The sequence below is a fragment of the Callionymus lyra genome, chromosome 7 (assembly GCF_982586985.1).
Source record: "Callionymus lyra chromosome 7, fCalLyr1.hap1.1, whole genome shotgun sequence".
NCBI lineage: Eukaryota > Metazoa > Chordata > Actinopteri > Syngnathiformes > Callionymidae > Callionymus > Callionymus lyra.
This window is the reverse complement of record NC_141824.1, coordinates 11,083,013-11,102,860: the sequence shown is the minus strand read 5'-3', so window position 1 is coordinate 11,102,860 and position 19,848 is coordinate 11,083,013. Positions and strand designations below refer to the sequence as shown.

At 35.3% G+C, this 19,848-nt stretch overlaps 2 protein-coding genes across 2 annotated transcripts; one reads left to right on the top strand and one right to left on the bottom strand.

The window, feature by feature from the left end:
• The first annotated feature begins 1,067 nt into the window (after positions 1-1,067).
• Positions 1,068-7,732, top strand: mrps22 (mitochondrial ribosomal protein S22). The gene is made up of 8 exons (XM_087795858.1): positions 1,068-1,194; positions 2,214-2,362; positions 2,501-2,665; positions 2,745-2,888; positions 4,232-4,315; positions 5,932-6,077; positions 7,051-7,159; positions 7,500-7,732. The coding sequence occupies exons 1-8, from the start codon at positions 1,068-1,070 to the stop codon at positions 7,590-7,592; spliced, it is 1,017 nt and encodes a 338-aa protein (XP_087651984.1). The 3' UTR covers positions 7,593-7,732.
• Positions 7,733-11,846: 4,114 nt separating this feature from the next.
• On the bottom strand, positions 11,847-17,244 carry rbp2a (retinol binding protein 2a, cellular). The gene is made up of 4 exons (XM_087795857.1): positions 17,123-17,244; positions 15,076-15,254; positions 13,398-13,499; positions 11,847-11,986 (listed from the first exon to the last, which is right to left on the bottom strand). The coding sequence occupies exons 1-4, from the start codon at positions 17,193-17,195 to the stop codon at positions 11,936-11,938; spliced, it is 405 nt and encodes a 134-aa protein (XP_087651983.1). The 5' UTR covers positions 17,196-17,244; the 3' UTR covers positions 11,847-11,935.
• Positions 17,245-19,848: the final 2,604 nt, after the last annotated feature.

Sequence of the window (19,848 nt, the reverse complement as noted above, 5' to 3'; positions counted from 1 at the left end):
TCATACAAACATGAGAAGAACATCATTTAGCTTCTGTAGTCTTTGACTTCTTAGCTTGACAACACTGGAGCCTCTGCATCAGGTTCATCCAGTTCCTTTAAGCAGAAATATGATGTAATTTTAACTATTTCTGAAATAATTTAACACATGAAAAGATGAGAAGGAATTTCAAATATAGTGTATATTAGATCAAAATTAAAAAGGTCCAGATGCCACTGTAGTGTTAATAGTTATACTGGGATAAGTAAATCATGTTTAATGTTTTAAAAATATAAATACTAATCACGCTATACTTAAGAAATTTGACAAACACAATCTTTATTTATTTTTTTTTCAACTCAACTTATTTCATCTCAACTTAATATTGTGGTTTATCATAAATTGCGACATTTTTTCTCCAGTTAACATTTAAGTATTGCATTAAAAAGTTATTTCAATGATTTATTGGGATAAATAACTTACTTTGATGTATCATCACTTGTTATATTGGGTTGATGGCGCGTGAAAACAGTTCAATCATTGTCCACTTTTCACTTGTTTTTATTTACCATTTGTAATAACAAGAAGTGTGTGTGGAGGCAGAAGCACATGTCAAAGACAAATGAACAGACCGTAAAACTGATAAAAATATCAAAATATTTTGGTTTATGCGTCCAAATACCGGCATGTTTGATCTCCCTGTTTTACACGCCTCACTTTTAAAGACAGATTCTTGTTTCGAATAAAATCAAACTTCTTTATATGGATATAATATAATATATAACACGATTAATAAAAGAAAGTATGTTTACGCTGAACTCCAACAAAATATAAGCGTTGTTTATAGTCTCGATTTATATCGATGTGGCGCCATCTAGCGATTACTAGGTAATATTGCGCTTGGAAAAAAAACAACTTTTTTTTTTAATCGTTTAATTTTTATAAATAATCATATGCTCTAACATAAACTATGGCGCGTGTGTCGTTATGTTCTTCTAACTTTTATATTCAAACATAATTTTTTTTAATTTTCCTTCCCATGGTGCCTCATTGCCGACGTCTGGAGAACGTATGACGTCATATCCAAGATGGCGGCGCTCGCTACAGCACGGTGCTTATTTCGAAGCATCTCTCGGACGAATAATGCTCCAAAACAAAACCACATTTTGATAAAATGTGGTGTCAGAGGACTCTGTACTGTCGCTCCACACAAAGGTTCGTTTTTAGATTTTACTGAAACACTCGTTTGCAGATTTAAATCGATGCTGACCTTGTGGTGTGTTTCCCTGTCATTTTTCATAATAATACTAAATACATGTGCACAGTTTTAAAATATAATCGATTTATATTAAACCAGTATTATCAGAATGTTCTTGTAAAGACCAGTCCAGTTGTGTAACAATAATTTTCCTGTCTTAAATATTAAGAAAGTTGTGGATTATTAAACCGGTGAAAATGCACTAATTTCCGGTCAACTTCCTGAATATTAAATCACTATTTTAGTGTCATAATTTGTTTAATATTTAACTAATTAAAAAACAAAAAATCGAATCTTGCTGAACAAAGAATAAGAAAAAAAGGTTTAAATATGTAATAATAATGTTAATTATTTGTAATGAACAAGTTAATGTTGAATTATAACATTTGTCTTCCCAATAATGCATAGAAAAAAGCAAAACATTAGCCCAGATTTAACAATCAATACTTAAATATACAGTAACAGACTTTTATTTGACTTAATACATAAAACAAGCTTTGGAACTGATGGAAAATTTCAGTAAAGATGTGCTGGTTGGACTTAACCAGGCAATCGATGGATCCAACAAAAAAAAATCAGTGCGTAAATCAATTAATTTAAAAGATATTTGTCAGACTCTTATATAAAAGTATAATTTATTATATAGTAGGGTTTTCCACTTAGCATTTTCCCTGACCTTAGATATTTTGCGAGTTCAGTTTTGAGTTTTGACGAGTGAAAACTTTGAAATTGTTGTCAGAGATTTGTGGCGGTTGGTCAATCCGAATATGTCGCTGCTGATATCCAGGAAACTGCAAATACACACAAACCTATTTCATAATATTCCTTTTGGTTCTTGCAACCATTTTGTAATTGAATTTTCATCCAGTTTGCTTTTCGAATTAATTTATTATTGCAGTACATGATTCATCGTTGACATATACATGTATGTTGTCAAGCCTCAGTACTCAAGTGTGTCAATGTTGTGTTTTTTAAGGGGATTCTAAGCCGACCTTCACAGACCCAAAAGTGCAGGACATTCTCACCAGGATCACAGGCCTTGATCTGGAGAAAGTATTCCATCCCAAAAAAGAAGAACTGAAGCCACCGTCGTATAAACTCATGACGGATAAACAACTGGAGCAGGTACTGTTGGATCACCGCGTGAAAGTTATTCTCATAAATTTCGTTGTTTGATTTTAAATAATGGAAATAATCAACAGAAATGGTGTCGAAGTATTTCCAGATTGTAAAATTGACCAAAAGTCTTTTCATTTTCTGTAGGCGGTGAAGTCGGCCAAAGAGGAGGCGAGGACGCTGCTGCAGATGCCTCCCGTCCTTCCAGAACGACAGCCCGTCGACAACATCCTGTCACATGACAAGATCCTGGACGGCATGGACACGGCCAAATACGTTTTCACCGATATCACTTACGATGTCCCACACAGGGTAAAATTGACCTAAATGTCATAACTATCTTAATTTGTACAACTTTATATTCATGCACTGGGATTCGTTTCCCTCTCAGGAGCGCTTCATCGTCGTCAGGGAAACGAACGGGATTCTTCGAAAGGCATTCTGGGAGGAAAGGGATCGTCTCATTCAGGTGTACTTCCCCAAAGAGGGACGTAAAATAAACGTACCCCTAATATTCACGGAGGAGAACCTGAAGGTAAACGTTGCTTGACAATAACTTGAGTTGAAGATCATAACGACTCCGTGCTGAACATGTGACCTATTAGGGCTGCACGATATTGGAACTAAGTGCGATATTCGATATTTCTGTCTTGAATTGTGATATCCATGTTATTGCGATATTTTTTTCTTACACCTAAAAATGAAGCTGAGCGCAGGCGTGAGTACTGTAGTGGATGTCTGGGGGTTTAGAGAAGGAAAACGATGCAATATTTCCCTTTTTCGTTTATTTGCAGTGCTTCGGTGTCGACATCATCGGAGAAAAATATCACTTATAACGCTCAGTTTCGCGGGACTTACATCGGTTTCCCACGAAACTGAGCGACATCAGAGAGGAGCCGCCGGCGCGTCACGATATCGTCAAATCAATAATAAATCCACCTCCTTGTACAAGCACATGTAACAGTTTAAAAATGACCTGACGCTAACAACTTAGCTCATTAGCATACGGTGACGACAGACAGGTTTACACTTGTTTGGAAGTTCACGATCTTATAAGAAAAAGAGACGAGATGAAAAGTTCTTACAATATGTTGCTTTAACCAAGGGATGAGTGACTGGATCGCTAGTGTTTGACTAGATCATAAGTTAGTATTACTTCGGTGTATATACTGAGCCACACAAAGTCAGCGCGCCGGCAAGACGCGTCGCCATAGCAATCGAGCCTAGCAAGCTGCACAGTTCACAGACAGACGGAGACGTAACGACAACGAGACATAGAAGTACAAATTGACAACTTTACAGAACGTGACACTGATTGGTCGAATAGTGCATTTAAGAAATGGTTGATTTATACAATATATATTTTTTTAATTTATTTAAATGTTTTCGATATCGCACGTACCAAGTACCAATATCGCGATAACGATATTTTGTCTATATATAGTGCGGCCCTATAATCTATATATGTTTCTTTGGTCCCACTAATCAAAATCCTTTTCAAATGATGTTTATCGTAAAAAGAAAACGAAAAGCAACTATTCTATACAGAGAGTGATGACATGTCATCAGGTCACTCAGTCACATTAATCTTTTAGTATATAGTATAAGTATATTTGTTTCATCTTCATCATTACATTGCTTTGAGGGAAGTACATTTTTAACTTAGTCGACACTACACAGTCACGGAAAACCATGTTTGTAAAGAACTAGCTGATTCGACCAGACCTCGATGACTTGAATAAATGAACCAATCAAATGAACCTGTGTATTAATAGATATATCTATATATATAGATATATATATTCAGCTCCGGTGACCACAGGCGACGTGATGACTCTGTTTTGTACGATTTATCATCTTCTGCTTCTCTTTGTTTAGATGGTGTTTTCTGATAACCGTCACAAGGATGTGCTGGACTTGTGCTTGGTCCAGTTTGAGCCGGACTCATCCGATTTCATAAGGGTATTTATTAAAAAATATATATTTTCAAGCCTTAAAAACATCATCTATTGTCAAGTTGTCAGTTAATAATTGTCATCAAGCATTAATTCACAGAAACAAATTTGGTAAAGCAGGTGAAACCAATGTATAGTGACGTCTTTGTACCTTTATGGCTTCACCATGTTATTTAAGAAGTATCGTCAGACATCAATTGGACTCATAAACCACCCCTTCTGACTCATTTGCATATAACGTTTTTTGGATTATTTAAACTGAAATAAATGTTTAAAAGTTTATTGTATGATACAATGAAGCACTGCTGATAATGATTCAATTATACAAGTCATTAATTGATTGGTCAGTTCTTATCAGGGAAGAATAAAGATGTAAAAATATAAATGTAAAAAATGTGAAGCCTAATGAACAAGTTTATTTCTGTGCTTTGTTTATTTACTAATTCCTGTCTAAATATAGCTCTTTATTTTCTCCCTTTTTTTTTAAATTATCTTTCCCCTTTATTAACATTAAAAAAAAAAAGTTATTTGTAGTTTTATATTTATTTAAAATGTATATAAAGTAAAAGTTTTAGTTCGTTTTGTCACAGAGTCATATAAATTTAAAACAACTTAATATGTTCTCTTGAAAAATTAGATAATTTTGAATTAGTTCCTTCTGTATTCTTTGGTGTTTTCCAATCAAACTAATGCCATATTTTCTTGTCCCTTCAAATAAAAGAAGTTAATAGTCTAGCCTCTTGTTCTCCTCTGGGATGGATGGATGGATGGATGGATTGATGGTTGGATGGATTAATAAATAGATGGATGAATTAATTAATGAATGGATGGATGGATTAATAAATGGATGGATGGATTGATGGTTGGATGGATTGATGAATGAATGGATAGATGGTTGGATGGATTAATAAATAGATGGATGAATTAATTAATGAATGAATGGATGGATGGATTAATAAATGGATGGATGGATTGATGGTTGGATGGATTGATGAATGAATGGATAGATGGTTGGATGGATTAATAAATGGATGGTTGGATGGATTAATAAATGGATGGATGGCTGGATGGATTACTAAATGGATGGATGGATTAATAATTGGATGGATAGATTGATGGTTGGATTGATTTATAAATGGATGAAGGATGGTTGGATGGATTGATGGATGGATGGATGAATAAATGGATTGATAGATGGTTGGATGGATTAATAAATGGATGGTTGGATGGATTAATAAATGGATGGATGGCTGGATGGATTAATAATTGGATGGATTGGACTGGTGGTTGGACTGATTTATAAATGAATGAAGGACGGATGGATGGATGGATGGATGGATTGATGGATGGATGGATGGATGGATGGTTGGATGGATTAATAATTGATGGATGGATGGATGGATGGTTAGATGGATGGATGGATTGATGGTTGGATGGATGGATTGATTAATAATTGATGGATGGATGAATAAATGGATTGATTAATAAATGGATGGATGAATAAATGGAAAGATGGATGGATGAATAAATGGATGGTTTGATCTAGCAGTATATTTGTATAAAGTTTAAAGTAATTAAGTAATTTTTATTTATATAGCGCTTTGTCTCCTCCATGTGTCTCAGATACACACCGCCACATACGAAGCCCTGGAAAAACAAGGCACATACGACCTTCTTCGCTCCAGCAGACATTTCGGAGGAATGACCTGGTACTTGGTGAACGCTCGGAGGGTGGACGGTCTGATCACCGACATGCTGAAGAGATACCTGTGAGTTATCGTCAAGTGATTGTTTAGGCTCCGTCCGATCACTGTGAATGAGTCGAAGAAGAGTTTGATCAATAAATGTTGGAAATATAATCGAACCATGGTCCAGACGCAACATTTGTTGTCGATCAGATCATTTGTAAAGTTATAAAGGGCCTGATGAGAATGATTTAAAACTACATCCAGAAAATTAAAATAAAAAATACAGCAGCATATTGTATATTTCACCTTTAAGTTTAATACTGGAAGATTCCAACTTTTATATTGACTTTAAGAAGAATATATAGGTTGCATTAGAATATTGAATTTAACATTTTAAATATTACATTTCTGCATTGAATTTAATTTTTAGCTTTAAATACTTTTTTGGAATAATTAAATTCAACCATTTAATTATTTATACTTTGAATTAGTTTTCAATGAATTATTCAAAATATATATTTATAGGTCAAATAAGTTTTAATTTTTTAATAATTAAACCAAAATAAATGTGAATAATTATGATAAATGCAATTTTTTCAACTATTACTATAACTATTACTACTATTAAATTATTTCGAAAATAAATGTTTAAAATTTTATATTTTTTTGATAAGTGGCCTTTTAAATTCAATCAATATATATAAATAAGAGATCGAAATGTTGGCCAATGATGAGACGCACAAGTGATCACGTGACCAAGTGGCTCCGTACTTCACTGGTTATTATACCAACATTTTTACATTTAAAAGGCTACAGATTTTAAAAAAAATGTTTTAATTTAATTGATTGCATTCAACAAACGACGAGATTTAATTCATTGAAAAGTAAAATAGAATAAAAAGTGAAATAAAACAAACGCATTTCAATAAAAAAAACAAATCAAGTTTTAACATTTAAATCGTTAAATTCAACCATCAATATTCTGATAACACAGATTTACTAAAGTAATACAGTCTCTATGCAATACTCAAAACAAACCTTCTGATGGTTCCAGGCTGGACGACGCCATAAGTCTGGTGTCTCTGTTCAACATGGTCCATCCTCGCAGCGAGTCGGCTCGAGAGGCCGCTCGCCTGGAGGCCACCGGCACCGAACTGCTGAAGGTGAGAACAAGAACCTCCATTCACGCTTGAAATCTGCTTCTCTGCTGAAAAAAAAAAATGGTCGGCAGAGTTGTGGACGGGTCGCGTTCCCCCGACTCGGGTTTCCTGTATGAAAGGTTCTCAGCCAGAGACGTGCAGGGGCCATTTTGGGGTCACATCAAGTCGAATTACTCCTCACTGCTGGTGTTGAAGCATCGACTGCTGGAGTGGCAGGAGTGTAATGAGGAGTCGTTAGAGGCAGGAGACACGCTTGTCACTCACAGCCCATGGAATAAACATGGTTGACCGTGAACCTCTAAAACCTTCTTTTCGCTGAGACGTGTCCCTCTGTGACCCCCAGATCTACGGCCAGAAGGAGTCGCAGATGGCGAGCTTCATCGAGCTGGTGCTGCAGGCGTACGAGCAGAGCGAGGACGAGCAGTCGGCCGCGTGAACCACCGTTACACAATCTACGCAATCAACACAATCGTGACGACAAAGAAGACCCTCCGTCCCACGAAAACCCATGTATATAAAGAATAAAAGCAACTTTGTATTTGTGACCATTATTAAAACTTGCAAAATTTGTTTGTATTTTTGCAGTATTTTGTCTGTCATTGGCGTCCTGTCCAGGGTGTCCGCTGCCTCTCGCCCAATGAAACTGGGTTAGACTCAAGTGTCCCCACGACCCCCATAAGGGCTAAAGCAGTAGAAAATGAAACAAAATGTACTTATTCACTCTCAACTAGCCAATCGAAATACTTTTTCCTGTAAGTACTCTTATTTTCCTACACCAAAATTTTTATTTATTTCAATACTTAGTTAATACTTAGATTAGTATGTGAAGATACATGAGAATTTGTGTTAAATCACTTAAAACTCATTAGTCTTGGTCTTCATAAGTAAGTCTTATTGTCGTCGTTTTATTTGACTTTTTACCAAAAATTGATCCTTGAATTTTCTTAAATAACAATAAGAAATGTACATTTAAGTTTTGTTTCCCAAAATAGAATAAAGCGTATAAAACAAAAATTGTAATAAGATCTACAGTATGTTTACACGTATTTATTTTGACGTGTCAATACATCATTAAAAGGGCCTGGGCTAAATTTGCAAACCCTACATTATTAAATCAGATTTGTATTATAGTTTAGTTAAAATGAGGTTTCATGATACAGTGTTGACATTTTTTAGAAAATAATGAAATGTATTATTAAACTAATACTTATTTCAGTTGTGGTTTAGTGCAAAGGATATAAAAATCTTCAATAAAATATCAGTAAAAAGCAGAAAATTGAGTTTTAATCACAAACGTACAAAAAAACAACGGAAATAATAAAAAATTGGCAGAATATTGTGGCGTTGAAATACAATATAGCATGAACTGAATAAAATAAAACGATGAAATAAAACAAGTGAGTCCTAAAGTGAAAAGTAAAGTGTCTCTTAACATTGACAATCTTGCGCATTGAACATTAAATACATAAATACACAAATAAACAGGCCTGAATTAAAAAAATACATTTTTAACCTCTTATTGAAAAGTAATAAATATATTCTATTCGTACATGCTGTCATGTATCCTGACCAACGATTCTGATTGGATAACCTGCGGATATTGACCAATCATCTGTCAAAACCACGTATCCTGATTTGGTGAGTGAAGAGCGAATTGACCAATCACAGCTTGGCTTTTACGTGGTAGGCGTGTCCGAAACATTTATTTAAATGGCTGCGAGCGAAAAGTGACGTTTGGCTGTTGGCTTGTTGGCCTCAAAACGTCGAAAAAACTACACTTAATTTGATAAAAACGGAAGAGAAACGACAGAATTAAAGTGAAAAGAAAGACAAAACAACAAGGAACTGCATTTGAAGGCAGAATTGATCTGCGAATGTAAGTTTTCTGAAGTGAAAGTTGAGTTTTTTTGTTGTATTTCTGTGGAACTCACGGTTCACAAACTGGGTTTATAAGAAGCTGTTAATGTTCACAAGTTAAAATGACCTTCTTAAGAATAAATGTTCATTAAAATCGTGTAGAGATGGATAAGTTGAAATCTCATCAAGAACCTGTTTCAAAAATAATGTCAGTGTGTAAAAAGTGAATTATTTGAATTAAAAATAAACAGGAAAGGTGGTTTGCGAACATAAACATTGCTAAAGGATCAGATCAATAGTTCGACCACACATGTACAGTCAAATGACACCATTGTGGCCCCCAGGGTTCCATTTTGTCCCCTTTGCATGCTGGACAAAACTCCCATCCCTGCTTCAAACTACCTTCTGACCGGTCGTATCTTCACATCCTTTCTGGCTGGAATCTCTCTATCTTTTGATCCCGGACTCTTGGGGGCACTTACGCATCCACAGTCTTGCTCCTGGTTGCGTTATCCACCAGTGAGAGTTGCGCAAGAACACCAGTGGATGGAGGATCCCTTGAAGATGTTTCCACTTGTCTTCACGTTATTTGAACGGAAAAGTCAGAGTGAAACCAAACGAGTGAAACCACGTGAAACCCAAGCCTCCCTCACACATGGCAACCATATGCACTTACTCTCAGAAAAAAAAGAAGAAGATTATCTCAATACTTTATTCTGAATATTAATCAACATAGTATATTTGCTTTTGAATTGCTATTTTTAAACCATTCCATATCTGGAACATAGGGGTGTTAACGTTTACAATTTATTTTCTGCACTAGTAGTCGAGGTTTGTTACCATTGTAAGAGCTGCTCAATATAATCACTGGGGGGTTCTGACCCGCTCTAGTAGAAGAACTCACATTTCCCCCAATCCTTAAAACTCTTCACTGGCTGCCAGTTTCTTTCAGGATCCATTTGAAAATTATTACTTTCAGATCTATTTATGGTCAGACCTTCCATCAGTGATCTGATCCAGACTTGCACCCCAGCTCGGGCTCTGAGGTCTGTGGATCAGAATCTACTGATGGTTCCTGAACACATTTCCGGACCAGAGGAGAGAAATTCGTCTATGCTGTTGCTCCTAAGCTTTGGAACGATCTCTGTGTTTGATGATCTACTGACTCCTTCAAGAAACTTGATCTTTTAAAGTATATATTTGAACTGTTTAAGGTTTTTGATTAATTGTTAAAGTGCTTTGTGACCCTGGTCTAGAAAGGCGCTTTACAAATGACAATTACAAATTACTTACTTACTTTTTACTCCATTCAAACACCACTTAATCTCATTATAGCAAAGCCCTTCTAGTAGTTATCAGTCACATTTTTCTTTTTCTAATAGAAAGTGTTACCTACTTCAAATGGATAATAACATGACTGATAAATCACACTTGATTTACCATATTTTATATTTATTCTGGATTTACTTGCTGACCTCGAACTGATATTATGTAGTACACGGCGTTCAGAAAACTGTCAAAATGTTGACAAACTATTGCTTTTTAAAAGTATCAAGTTCCTCAAATTATTGTTATATAATGTTAAAGTAAAAAATTATAAAGATTAGGATAAATTATAATTTTCTTTTGTAGTATTAGTCCCTGAGTCAAGTGTGCCATTGTGTATTTCATAATTTAACGCTAGTGTTGAATTATTTATATTTCTCTAGATCATTCTGAGACGTGAACATCCTTTAGGGGGGAATACTTATCTTTTCGTCATTATGGGCCCCAGGCACAATTATATAAACCTCACAGTACAGTTTTCTATCCAAAATTGTGTATTTATTTGATACATCATCTTTATTTGTTTCTATAAATATTTTTAAAATTGTGTGGAAATGATGCGAGTACTGATGAGCCTAATTATATGTATAATATATATTTATAAGGACATTCTGGTTGGTTGTAAGGGATTGAAGGTGAACAATGGCAACTTGATTCATATGGAACTTTTTCATTTTTTATCCTTTTCTGTTTCAAAACATCATTTTTATGAATAGAATGTACTTGCATTTTAAAGTGTATTGGCACTTTAAATGTATTCCTAAACCTCGCCAGTAGGGGACAGTCCAAACCCAACGTTCTCCTTTGTTCAACTACTGTACGTGTACAATGTTTTATATGACGTCAGATTAATTTAACCCTTAAAAACTTCACACGGTATTTTTTTATCCCGAAAAATTCAGGATGTATTTTGAAGTATGTTTTATTTGTGTTTGATGTTGACGCTAGTGTTTAACATGAATATCAAAATAATACTTTCTGTTTTCTATTTGCTTATTTTTGCTAAGTAAGTAAGTAGGCAGTGGTGTTATCTTATTTTATATATCTTTTTTTTTTTAATATTACCAAGAATTTATTTTATATTCTTTTATTTTACTGCCACCACAAAAAAAAACAGACAAATGAATACCAGTATGAATATTAAACTAAACAAAACAAAAACATTTTATTTGCCCTGGTTTGACCCTTTTTTATTTTTGCTTCAACAGCATAAAACTATTACTGGAAGAACTATTACTTTCTCTTCTCTAAACACTGACTAAAATAATTTCAAGTGACGGTATCAACTTCCTCATGTAATATTTTTATGCTCTCTAAGTAGGGTAAGAGTCAAAAGTCAACACAGGCCTGATGTTTTTTTTGTACAAATATTTTAGATATTCATTATATTCGCATATTTGCTTTGGAATTTGTATGATATTTTTTTAACCTTGCGTTAAGTAAATTTACCGGTCAATTAAGATACATTTCTAATTTCCCAAAGAAAACCGAATGACCAATACATACAGTCACTTTTTTGTTTTATTTTAGGAACCAAAACCAGGAATGTGAAAATGTATTAAAGCTCTAGACAAAACACACAACGCTGTTGGAAGCTCATGCTTTCTTGAATACTTGTTTGCAGACTTTGTCCTGGACGTGGATTTCCTGAAAGAGATTACAACAAACATTTTAATCTGCAGTCAAAGATCAGTGTTTGTGTTGCGTAACGACAACCTTAAACGCTCTTTTAAACTTTAACCCAAATGTTCCATCATGAAACGGGATTGTGTAGTTAAACATTGTTAACATTATAAACATGTTTATCAGGTCAAACCAACATAATTCAACAGCGGTATACAGTTAAGACAGTTATTCTTGGAATATAATCTGATTATAATCTATGGCTACATTTCAAAAAAGATGTCGATTAGCAAAGGTGGCTAATGGAAGTTAGCAGTCTAATTTAAAGACTACTCATTACAGAGTAACAGGAGGTACTTGAAATACTTTCACCAAAATACATTAAAAGTGTCAGTAAGCGTGTTTCTCTGAGTCGTATAAATTGGGTTAATTATATTGAATTATCTTGTAAATAATTGAATATGGGTCAAATATATCAAAATATGTATGTGCCTTATTTATAATTTATTTCTAATTATTTAGAGATTTGCATTAGCCGAGTATTTACGAGATAAAAGCACTATTTTTGTAGTTCATTACAAGGTTATTTTTGGAGCTTGTTTTCGCACTGTAAATGCTTTAGAAAGGCGGTTTAATAATGAATCACACTTACTTTCATTATTTGACACAATGTTAAAGCCATTAAAACCTAGTGTTGAATTGTACATGAACTGTTTTGAAAATGTGTCACACTTTTCACTGCATGCGTCAAACAATTTGACTGCACTTCAAATGGATGGAAAAGTAACTACTTTTATATGGCTTTTTTATTTAGGTCTTAGTTAGACAATACAACTGATTATGTAGAAATGATTAAATGAGAAGTTAATGGTTGAAATTATACTAACGGATAAGGTTGTAATTTTGCACTTTTTATTCCCAACATTTTTTCTTTCAGTTTAAATTTCTTTTTTTTTTACCCATTTTCCTTTTTTTATTTATCTAATTTGTGCATTTTTTTCTTGTTTCCAAGTATATTTAATAAATATATATATATTTAAAAAAGTCCCTTTATGGTATAGGGGTCTTAAACCGGGCGGCCCATGAGGTCATTTGTGGCCCATGATTATTTCTGTAAGTAAAGTAAGATTCTTTGTTGCTTTTTAATAAAATTCATATTTAAATATAAGGCGAGTTACATGTACTTTATCAGCAACACCTTGATTTAAAATTGTAATATTATTAAAAAAAACTTTACAGTGAAAAAATAAAGAATTGTAAAGTCACCATTAGAATAGACTCATGTTACTAAACACATTTTTATCTTTATTTTATGCATTAAAAAGGATTTGTTAGGGAAGGGATGACAATTACAGGCGTATTCGTATCAATCGTTTCAAGCCATTTATCTTTTCCTTAAGTGTACTTTCATCTCTAATGCTGATGTTTTTCCTACCAGATGCAGCAGGTCTCCTTCGATCCACTGTTTCCAGCCACGGTTTTCCTTCTCGCCTTTCTGGACACACACCAGCTTGTCTCCGTCCCAGGTAACCAGCGACTGCCGAGTCAAATGAAAAGACTCAACAATGGTAGTAAAGTGTGGGTAGAAGTTACGACACCATCTTTTGTTCAAACCTTTCCAAGGGTTGCTGAGGGTAATTGCATGCTTTGTTACCGCTTCACTTGAAAGTTTTTTTTTCCGCTTTCAATCCGGCTCTTTTTAAACTTTTACCTTTAATCGTAAAATATAACAAAAATGACACTATTTGAATCAAATTTCAAGATGAACTTGACACTTGGGACTTTTATTTTTTATTTTTTAATCTTTAATTGATACTACATAAATTGTTTAAAAAAAATGTTTTAGTTATATACTATTAGTCTAATATTTCCATTATTTTATCTTTGAGAAATGTTTGATGATAGAAGGTAAATGGCACTAGATCGCATCTCCTTTGTGATTGTATAGTTTTTAATTAAGCTTTTAAGACCCAATTTCCGAGTTTATTACGTATTTGTAGATTTACTTTCGGGTGAAAGAAAAGTGTAATCAGAGTAAAATCAATTGATTTTAGAAAATTAAACAAACTAACAGGTGAAGAGCCTCGTTTTTATAACTGCTTAAAAAATGTAGATACCATCCTATTTACATTATCTTTTATTTAAAAGTGGAAGTTAAACAGCAGCAGGTGAGTGCAAATACTTTATTACTTAAAAATATAATGGGAATTTTCTTTTCTTTGTCATTTTCAAACAGCATTTTGTAACGAGTAACAAAAGTCAAATATTTCTTATATGGTGGTTTGATTCCTTACCTAAGATAACTAGAGTAATCCAGTAATATAGTAATTGGCAACCAGAAACCATTATAGAATGTTAATACTCTAGTAAGTAAGTCTACTTAAATTACACTCTGGTCAAAGAGATTGATTACTTATTTTGATTCATTCAAGCACTGATCACAATAACTTGTCTAATTGACGATTCTGACCTGCTCTAGTAGAAGAACTCACATTTTCCCGATCCTTAAAACTCTCGCATTGGCTGTTTCTTTTAGGATCAATTTTTCAAAATTCAGGTTCTAAACTTTCAGAGCTATTCATGGTCAGACCTTCCATCAGTGATCTGATCCAGACTTACACCCCAGCTCCGGCTCTGAGGTCTGTGGATCAGAATCTACTGATGGTTCCTGAACACGGTTCAGGACCAGAGGAGAGAAATCCTTCCAGACTGTTGCTCCTCAGCTTTGGAACCATCTCTGTGTTTGATGATCTACTGACTCCTTCAAGAAACATCTTAAGACATTCTTATTTGTGCAGACTTTTTACTTATTTTCCTCGGAATCCTGTGTTTGTCTTATGTTGTCTTGGCCTTTTTGAGTTTTTCAAGTTTTAGGTATTTTTAGCTGTATATTGCTTTTGATCGTTCAAGCGCTTTGTGACCCTGGTCTAGAAAGATACTTTACAAATAACTATTACTTACTTGTCGAAGACTTTATACACTGTAAACTATTACATCACGACTTCTATCTACAGATAAGTGGTATCTAAGAAGTTATATAAAAGATAACAGACATCCAAGCCAAGCGTTTTCCCAAACTTTATACCTCGATACAGTCGAGGTCTTCTCCTTACCATGACCTTGCGGTTGTCCAGGCCCTTGGTGTGCTCCTCGAACTCCACTCCCACCACGAAGTCCACTTCGTAGTTCCTGAAAGTGCTGAGGGTCTTTGTCTCGAACTTGTCGCCGGTCTGGATGATGACCTTGGTCTGGTGCAGGTGGGCGGCGATCTTCCTGGTGGCAAAGTCGATGTCTACGGACGAGAGGGCGCAGCATTGTTTTGTTGAAAGCGTCGTGACCTCACACACAATACGCCGCTGCTTCTGACTTTTTTTCTTTTTTTCTGCTACCACCGACCACAGTACAAAGGTAGAATAATAGCACTGTGCACTCATGGCTCCACAGGCGACTTATTATGATTCCACTCCTACTGGTCTTTTGACATTTTGACAGTCTCATTTACCCTTTAAAAACGACCTTGCTGTGAGTCAGAATAGGCTTAAATTAGTTCCTGCCTGGCTTCGGCTTTGGGTCCCGCCAATGAGAACCACCCACCCTGAACAGTCTTGATATATTCATATCCCATTTGCCCTAAAGTAAGAACTCAATTTCTTCCCATCGCTCTTCCAGATGAGCTTGCTATATTTACCCATCTGAATGATATTTTACCCATTTCCATAAGGATGTCATTTTCCCATCTGCTCCATGGAAATGAGGTCCCGCCAACGAAACAATCTATTCAGGATTTCCAGGATTTGTGTGAGCTCAATGTATCGGCTTGTGTTATGAATTGCTGATGGAGTCGTGAATAATGGAAACCGTTTGTGTAGTCGATCAATGACACGCCAAAAGAGACTTTTTTTTTTTTCTTCTTCTTCCCGGGTGAAGAGCCGGTCCTCTCGTCTGATCGGTGGGGTCAGGATCCAGCCACACATGCTCTAAATGCAAAAGGGACTGAATCGATATTTATTTGGCGCCGTAACAGACGGCGCCGCTCGGAGGAGGAGGTTAAGTTGGCTTGACAGTGGCTCAATGAGGAAATGAAGCAGTAGCATCCATCCTCCACATCCTTCGCGGCCCCTTACAGTTGGTGCCAAGTTTGGATTCCTGAGTATTTTCCTCACCCAATGTTTCCTGTAGTATAATTGTTGGCCACCAGTAACGTTTCCTATGAATCCCTGTTACATCTCAGGGTGAAGTCAAACAAGGACAACGTTGTTTGTGTAGTACTCTGTTCATACTGGTAACAAAAGTTAAAATATTTTGGATATTATTGACTCTATTGAAGTCAGACGAAACCATCAAGAATTTTTTTTTAATGTATTGATTAAAAAGGGATATTTAAAGTTGTAAAGTTCTCAATAGTGTCTTTCATCCGTTATTTCTGTACGTCTTTCATCCTAATTGTATTAATAGTTGGTTGTTTAATGTTTTGTGGTTTAAGTTTCATTCTGAATTTTGGGCTGTTTTTTGTCAAATTATATTTCTTTATTCATAAATGTTTTTCATGTTGACCAGACATGGGCAAAGTGTGGCCCCTTGACTGTATTACAATGCCCTCAAAGTACAACCTGATCTGAGTAAAACGTAAAAAATAGTTTCTTTATAGCTAAAATATTTTTGTATTATTGTATTGACTCTAAATACAATGTTCTTTAGTTCTTCGTTTAGTTTTTTTTTTCCTCCTATGCCCTTTTTAAAAAATATTTTTTGGCATATAATTTAATAATTGAGATCATATTTTGCAAAGAAAAGTTATTTAATATCCTTTATAATCATTTTATTTGATTTATTTATTAAAATGTATATATTTATTAAATATACTCGGATTGGACGAATAAAAAAGGAAAATTGGTAAAAAATAATTTAAACTGAAAGAAAAATTGGTAACACGTTGGGAATAAAAAATTAAAAAAGTGCAAAATGACAACTTTTTGTTATCCGTTAGTATAATTTCAACATGAACCGTTAACTTCTCATTTAATAATTTCTACATAATCGGTATTGGCTAACTAAGATCTTTAATAAAGCCACATAAATGTAGACACTTCCCCTAAAACGTTCCTGTAATAACCAGTTATTTTCTGAAACCATAAGAACGAGAGTACGATGGCGACTTACCAATGGCTTTCATCACATCCTCGAAGTTTTCGTTGGTCACCATCTCCCATCGTCCATTAAAATCGGCCGGCATGTTTACTTGTGTGTGTGTGTTGTTGTGAGGAAGACCGCAAGAGAGAGGGGGAGACGGAGAGAGGGAGAGAGAGAGGGAGAGAATATTCCATGGACTCAACCTTTTATTCACACCAATCGTGTGGGCGTGAGAGTATATCTCGGCCAAAGGACAGGGTCCGCAACGCAGTTCCTTTATCACGCCGAGTATATTGGGACGAGTCAACAGCCAGATGTGTACACAGAGTATCGCTCGCTTGATGCCCTCCTGTTTGCCGAGTTGATGAAGTGTTTGCACTGCACTGTTGATGTCTTTAAGAAGTCTGTTGTGGTTCGATTGGAGCCGAGCCTAAACATTCTTTCAGTGCATAAGTGAACAGATAATGTCCTGGAGCTGAGGTGAGGATTGTTTACAACCTTTATCTTCACACAGGTTCATTTGTTGACTCTTGTTGGAGTTCTCACCAAATTCAGGGTGAAAAAATGCTTTTCTATTTATACCCTCAAGACTATTTTGGGTACTTTTGTTGACTATATTTGAATTTCGCAATCTTTTTTTCACGATACCATATCGATATTTGGTTGAGGCAAATAATTGGTTTCATGGTAAAAAAAAATTTTGTGTTTCAATTAAACTTCCGACCAGTAGATGGCATCAGTCATTTAACTCACTGCTGCTAAAGGAACAATGAAATCCTGCGAAGATCCCGATGATGACTGAGGACGAGATGATACAGTTGACCGTTTTTAAAGCTGATCTTTTGACTTATTTTTGGTTTCAAAACAAATGACAGCGGTTACGACTTTGTCAAGAGTCGTATGGTTTATATCTCAGTTAAGTTCTAGGGCAAATACAATTAACTACAAATATGTCCTTGTTCCTACAGTATCACAATGTATCGCAATATATCGTAATGTTGCCCCAGTATCGTGATATGTATCGCCAGATTCTTGAAGATACACATCCCTAGTGGGCATCAATTTCTTCTTCTGAATAGCATAACATAAAGGCTATAAATGAAATTACTATTGTTAATATTACTTTGAATACAAATGACATTTTCTCCAACCAGAATGCAGAAATATATAGATGGATAGATAATTAGATAGATAGATAGATAGATAGATAGATTTGGCATGAAGCTGGACTCACTGGTGAAAGTTGCTGAGAGGAGATCACTGAACAAACTACTGTCCATCATGGATGATGACAGTCATCCTCTTAACACTGTCATCATTGAGCAGAGAAGCAGAATGAGTGCACGAATGCTCCTACCCAGGTGCAACACTAATAGACTCAAGGACTCATTCATTCCTCGGGCTATTAAATTGTACAATTCTGAGTTTGGGGGCAGGAGTGGAGTGAAAGTATCTGGATGTGCTGTTCTATGTTAGTCTTTGTATCCTTTGTCTTTGTTGTTTTTCTTTGATCTATGTTCTTTATCTTTAGACTTAGATTGTATCATCTTGTTCTTTCTCATTATTTCTCTTTGTTCTTATTTTATTTTAATTCATTTTTTATGAAAAATTGCTGTATTTGCTGTGGCTAGTTTAAAAAAAAAAAATCCCGAAGAAGTCCTCCTGAGGGATCAATAAAGTTCTACCTAACCTAATCTAATAAACTTAATCGATCCCTCTGGAGGTCTCCTTTGTGATATTGTTCATATATCTGTTTTATATATATATCCAACCTCCACATCTTTAAATGCAAAGTGTTTGTATAAAGTCAAAGCTTCAGTCGAGCTCGCTGCAGTCCATTATTAATGTTTAAAAGAATGTAACATCGATTTTGCAATTTAATACCACTTTGTTTTCTTTATCTCGGACAACAGCAGAGACAAAGTGTATTAGCAGCGGCTGGAATCGATGCAGTTTGTTCTCTAGGTCTCTTCAACACAGACCCCAGAGCCAGTGAAAGAGCAAATTACAAAGCGCTGTGGTCGGACTAACAGTCTTTCACAACTCTCGCACGACGTTGCTCTATAGGAGGGTCGGATTTGTATGGTCCGCCGGTGAGAGTGTATATGTGGAGGGCCAAAGGTTTTCATCGGCTTTATCAGGCCTGATAACGTGTTCCAGTCGCAGCTATCTCCTACTCTAACTCAATGACTGAGGTTCAAATTTCAGCCTTTTTGCTCGATTCGGCCGTCCTCGACTTACGAATCGGGAGTATGCACTCCAGAACCATTGAGCTCTTCACCTCTCTGGAAACTCTATTCATTAATGATTCATCAAACAAAAGCACAAATGGATTCTTGTTTCATGTGAGGATTTTCTTGTAAGTGTAAGACGCCCGCAGACATTTTCCGCTCATTTCCGGACCATAGGCCGCTGCTTTTTTTTTTTTATTAACATGCTTTGAACCCTGTGGCTTATGCAACAACGTGGCTGATTTATGGATTTACTTTGATGGGTTAAAAGCCTCCAGGAGGCGCTCTAGCAAAGCACAAGAGCATGGCAGACGGTTGGAGGTAATGATGCCACTAAGTGAGACGATATTTTCCGGAACAAAAGTTGGTGATAACTGAGCTGGATGTCAACAGTCGTCAATCAATGAAAATGATGAAAGCTTGATTTTGTTTGTCAATTTGTGCAACATAAACTCACCACAATGACACACAAGGAATGAAGCTTTTAAGGTAAAAGTGATTGATCTGACCGTTGAAAAGGGAAAT

What these genes read in the sequence shown, in the direction of transcription:
- rbp2a (XM_087795857.1), bottom strand. Translation starts at nt 17,195, where the DNA reads ATGCCGGCCGATTTTAATGGACGATGGGAGATGGTGACCAACGAAAAC. An exon ending in GGATGTGATGAAAGCCATTG is followed by an intron (nt 15,255 to 17,122) that starts GTAAGTCGCCAT and finishes TCTCGTCCGTAG; the next exon opens with ACATCGACTTTGCCACCAGG. An exon ending in AAGGAGACCTGCTGCATCTG is followed by an intron (nt 11,987 to 13,397) that starts GTAGGAAAAACA and finishes AATCTCTTTCAG; the next exon opens with GAAATCCACGTCCAGGACAA.
- mrps22 (XM_087795858.1), top strand. Translation starts at nt 1,068, where the DNA reads ATGGCGGCGCTCGCTACAGCACGGTGCTTATTTCGAAGCATCTCTCGG. An exon ending in TACTGTCGCTCCACACAAAG is followed by an intron (nt 1,195 to 2,213) that starts GTTCGTTTTTAG and finishes GTGTTTTTTAAG; the next exon opens with GGGATTCTAAGCCGACCTTC. An exon ending in TCACGGAGGAGAACCTGAAG is followed by an intron (nt 2,889 to 4,231) that starts GTAAACGTTGCT and finishes CTCTTTGTTTAG; the next exon opens with ATGGTGTTTTCTGATAACCG.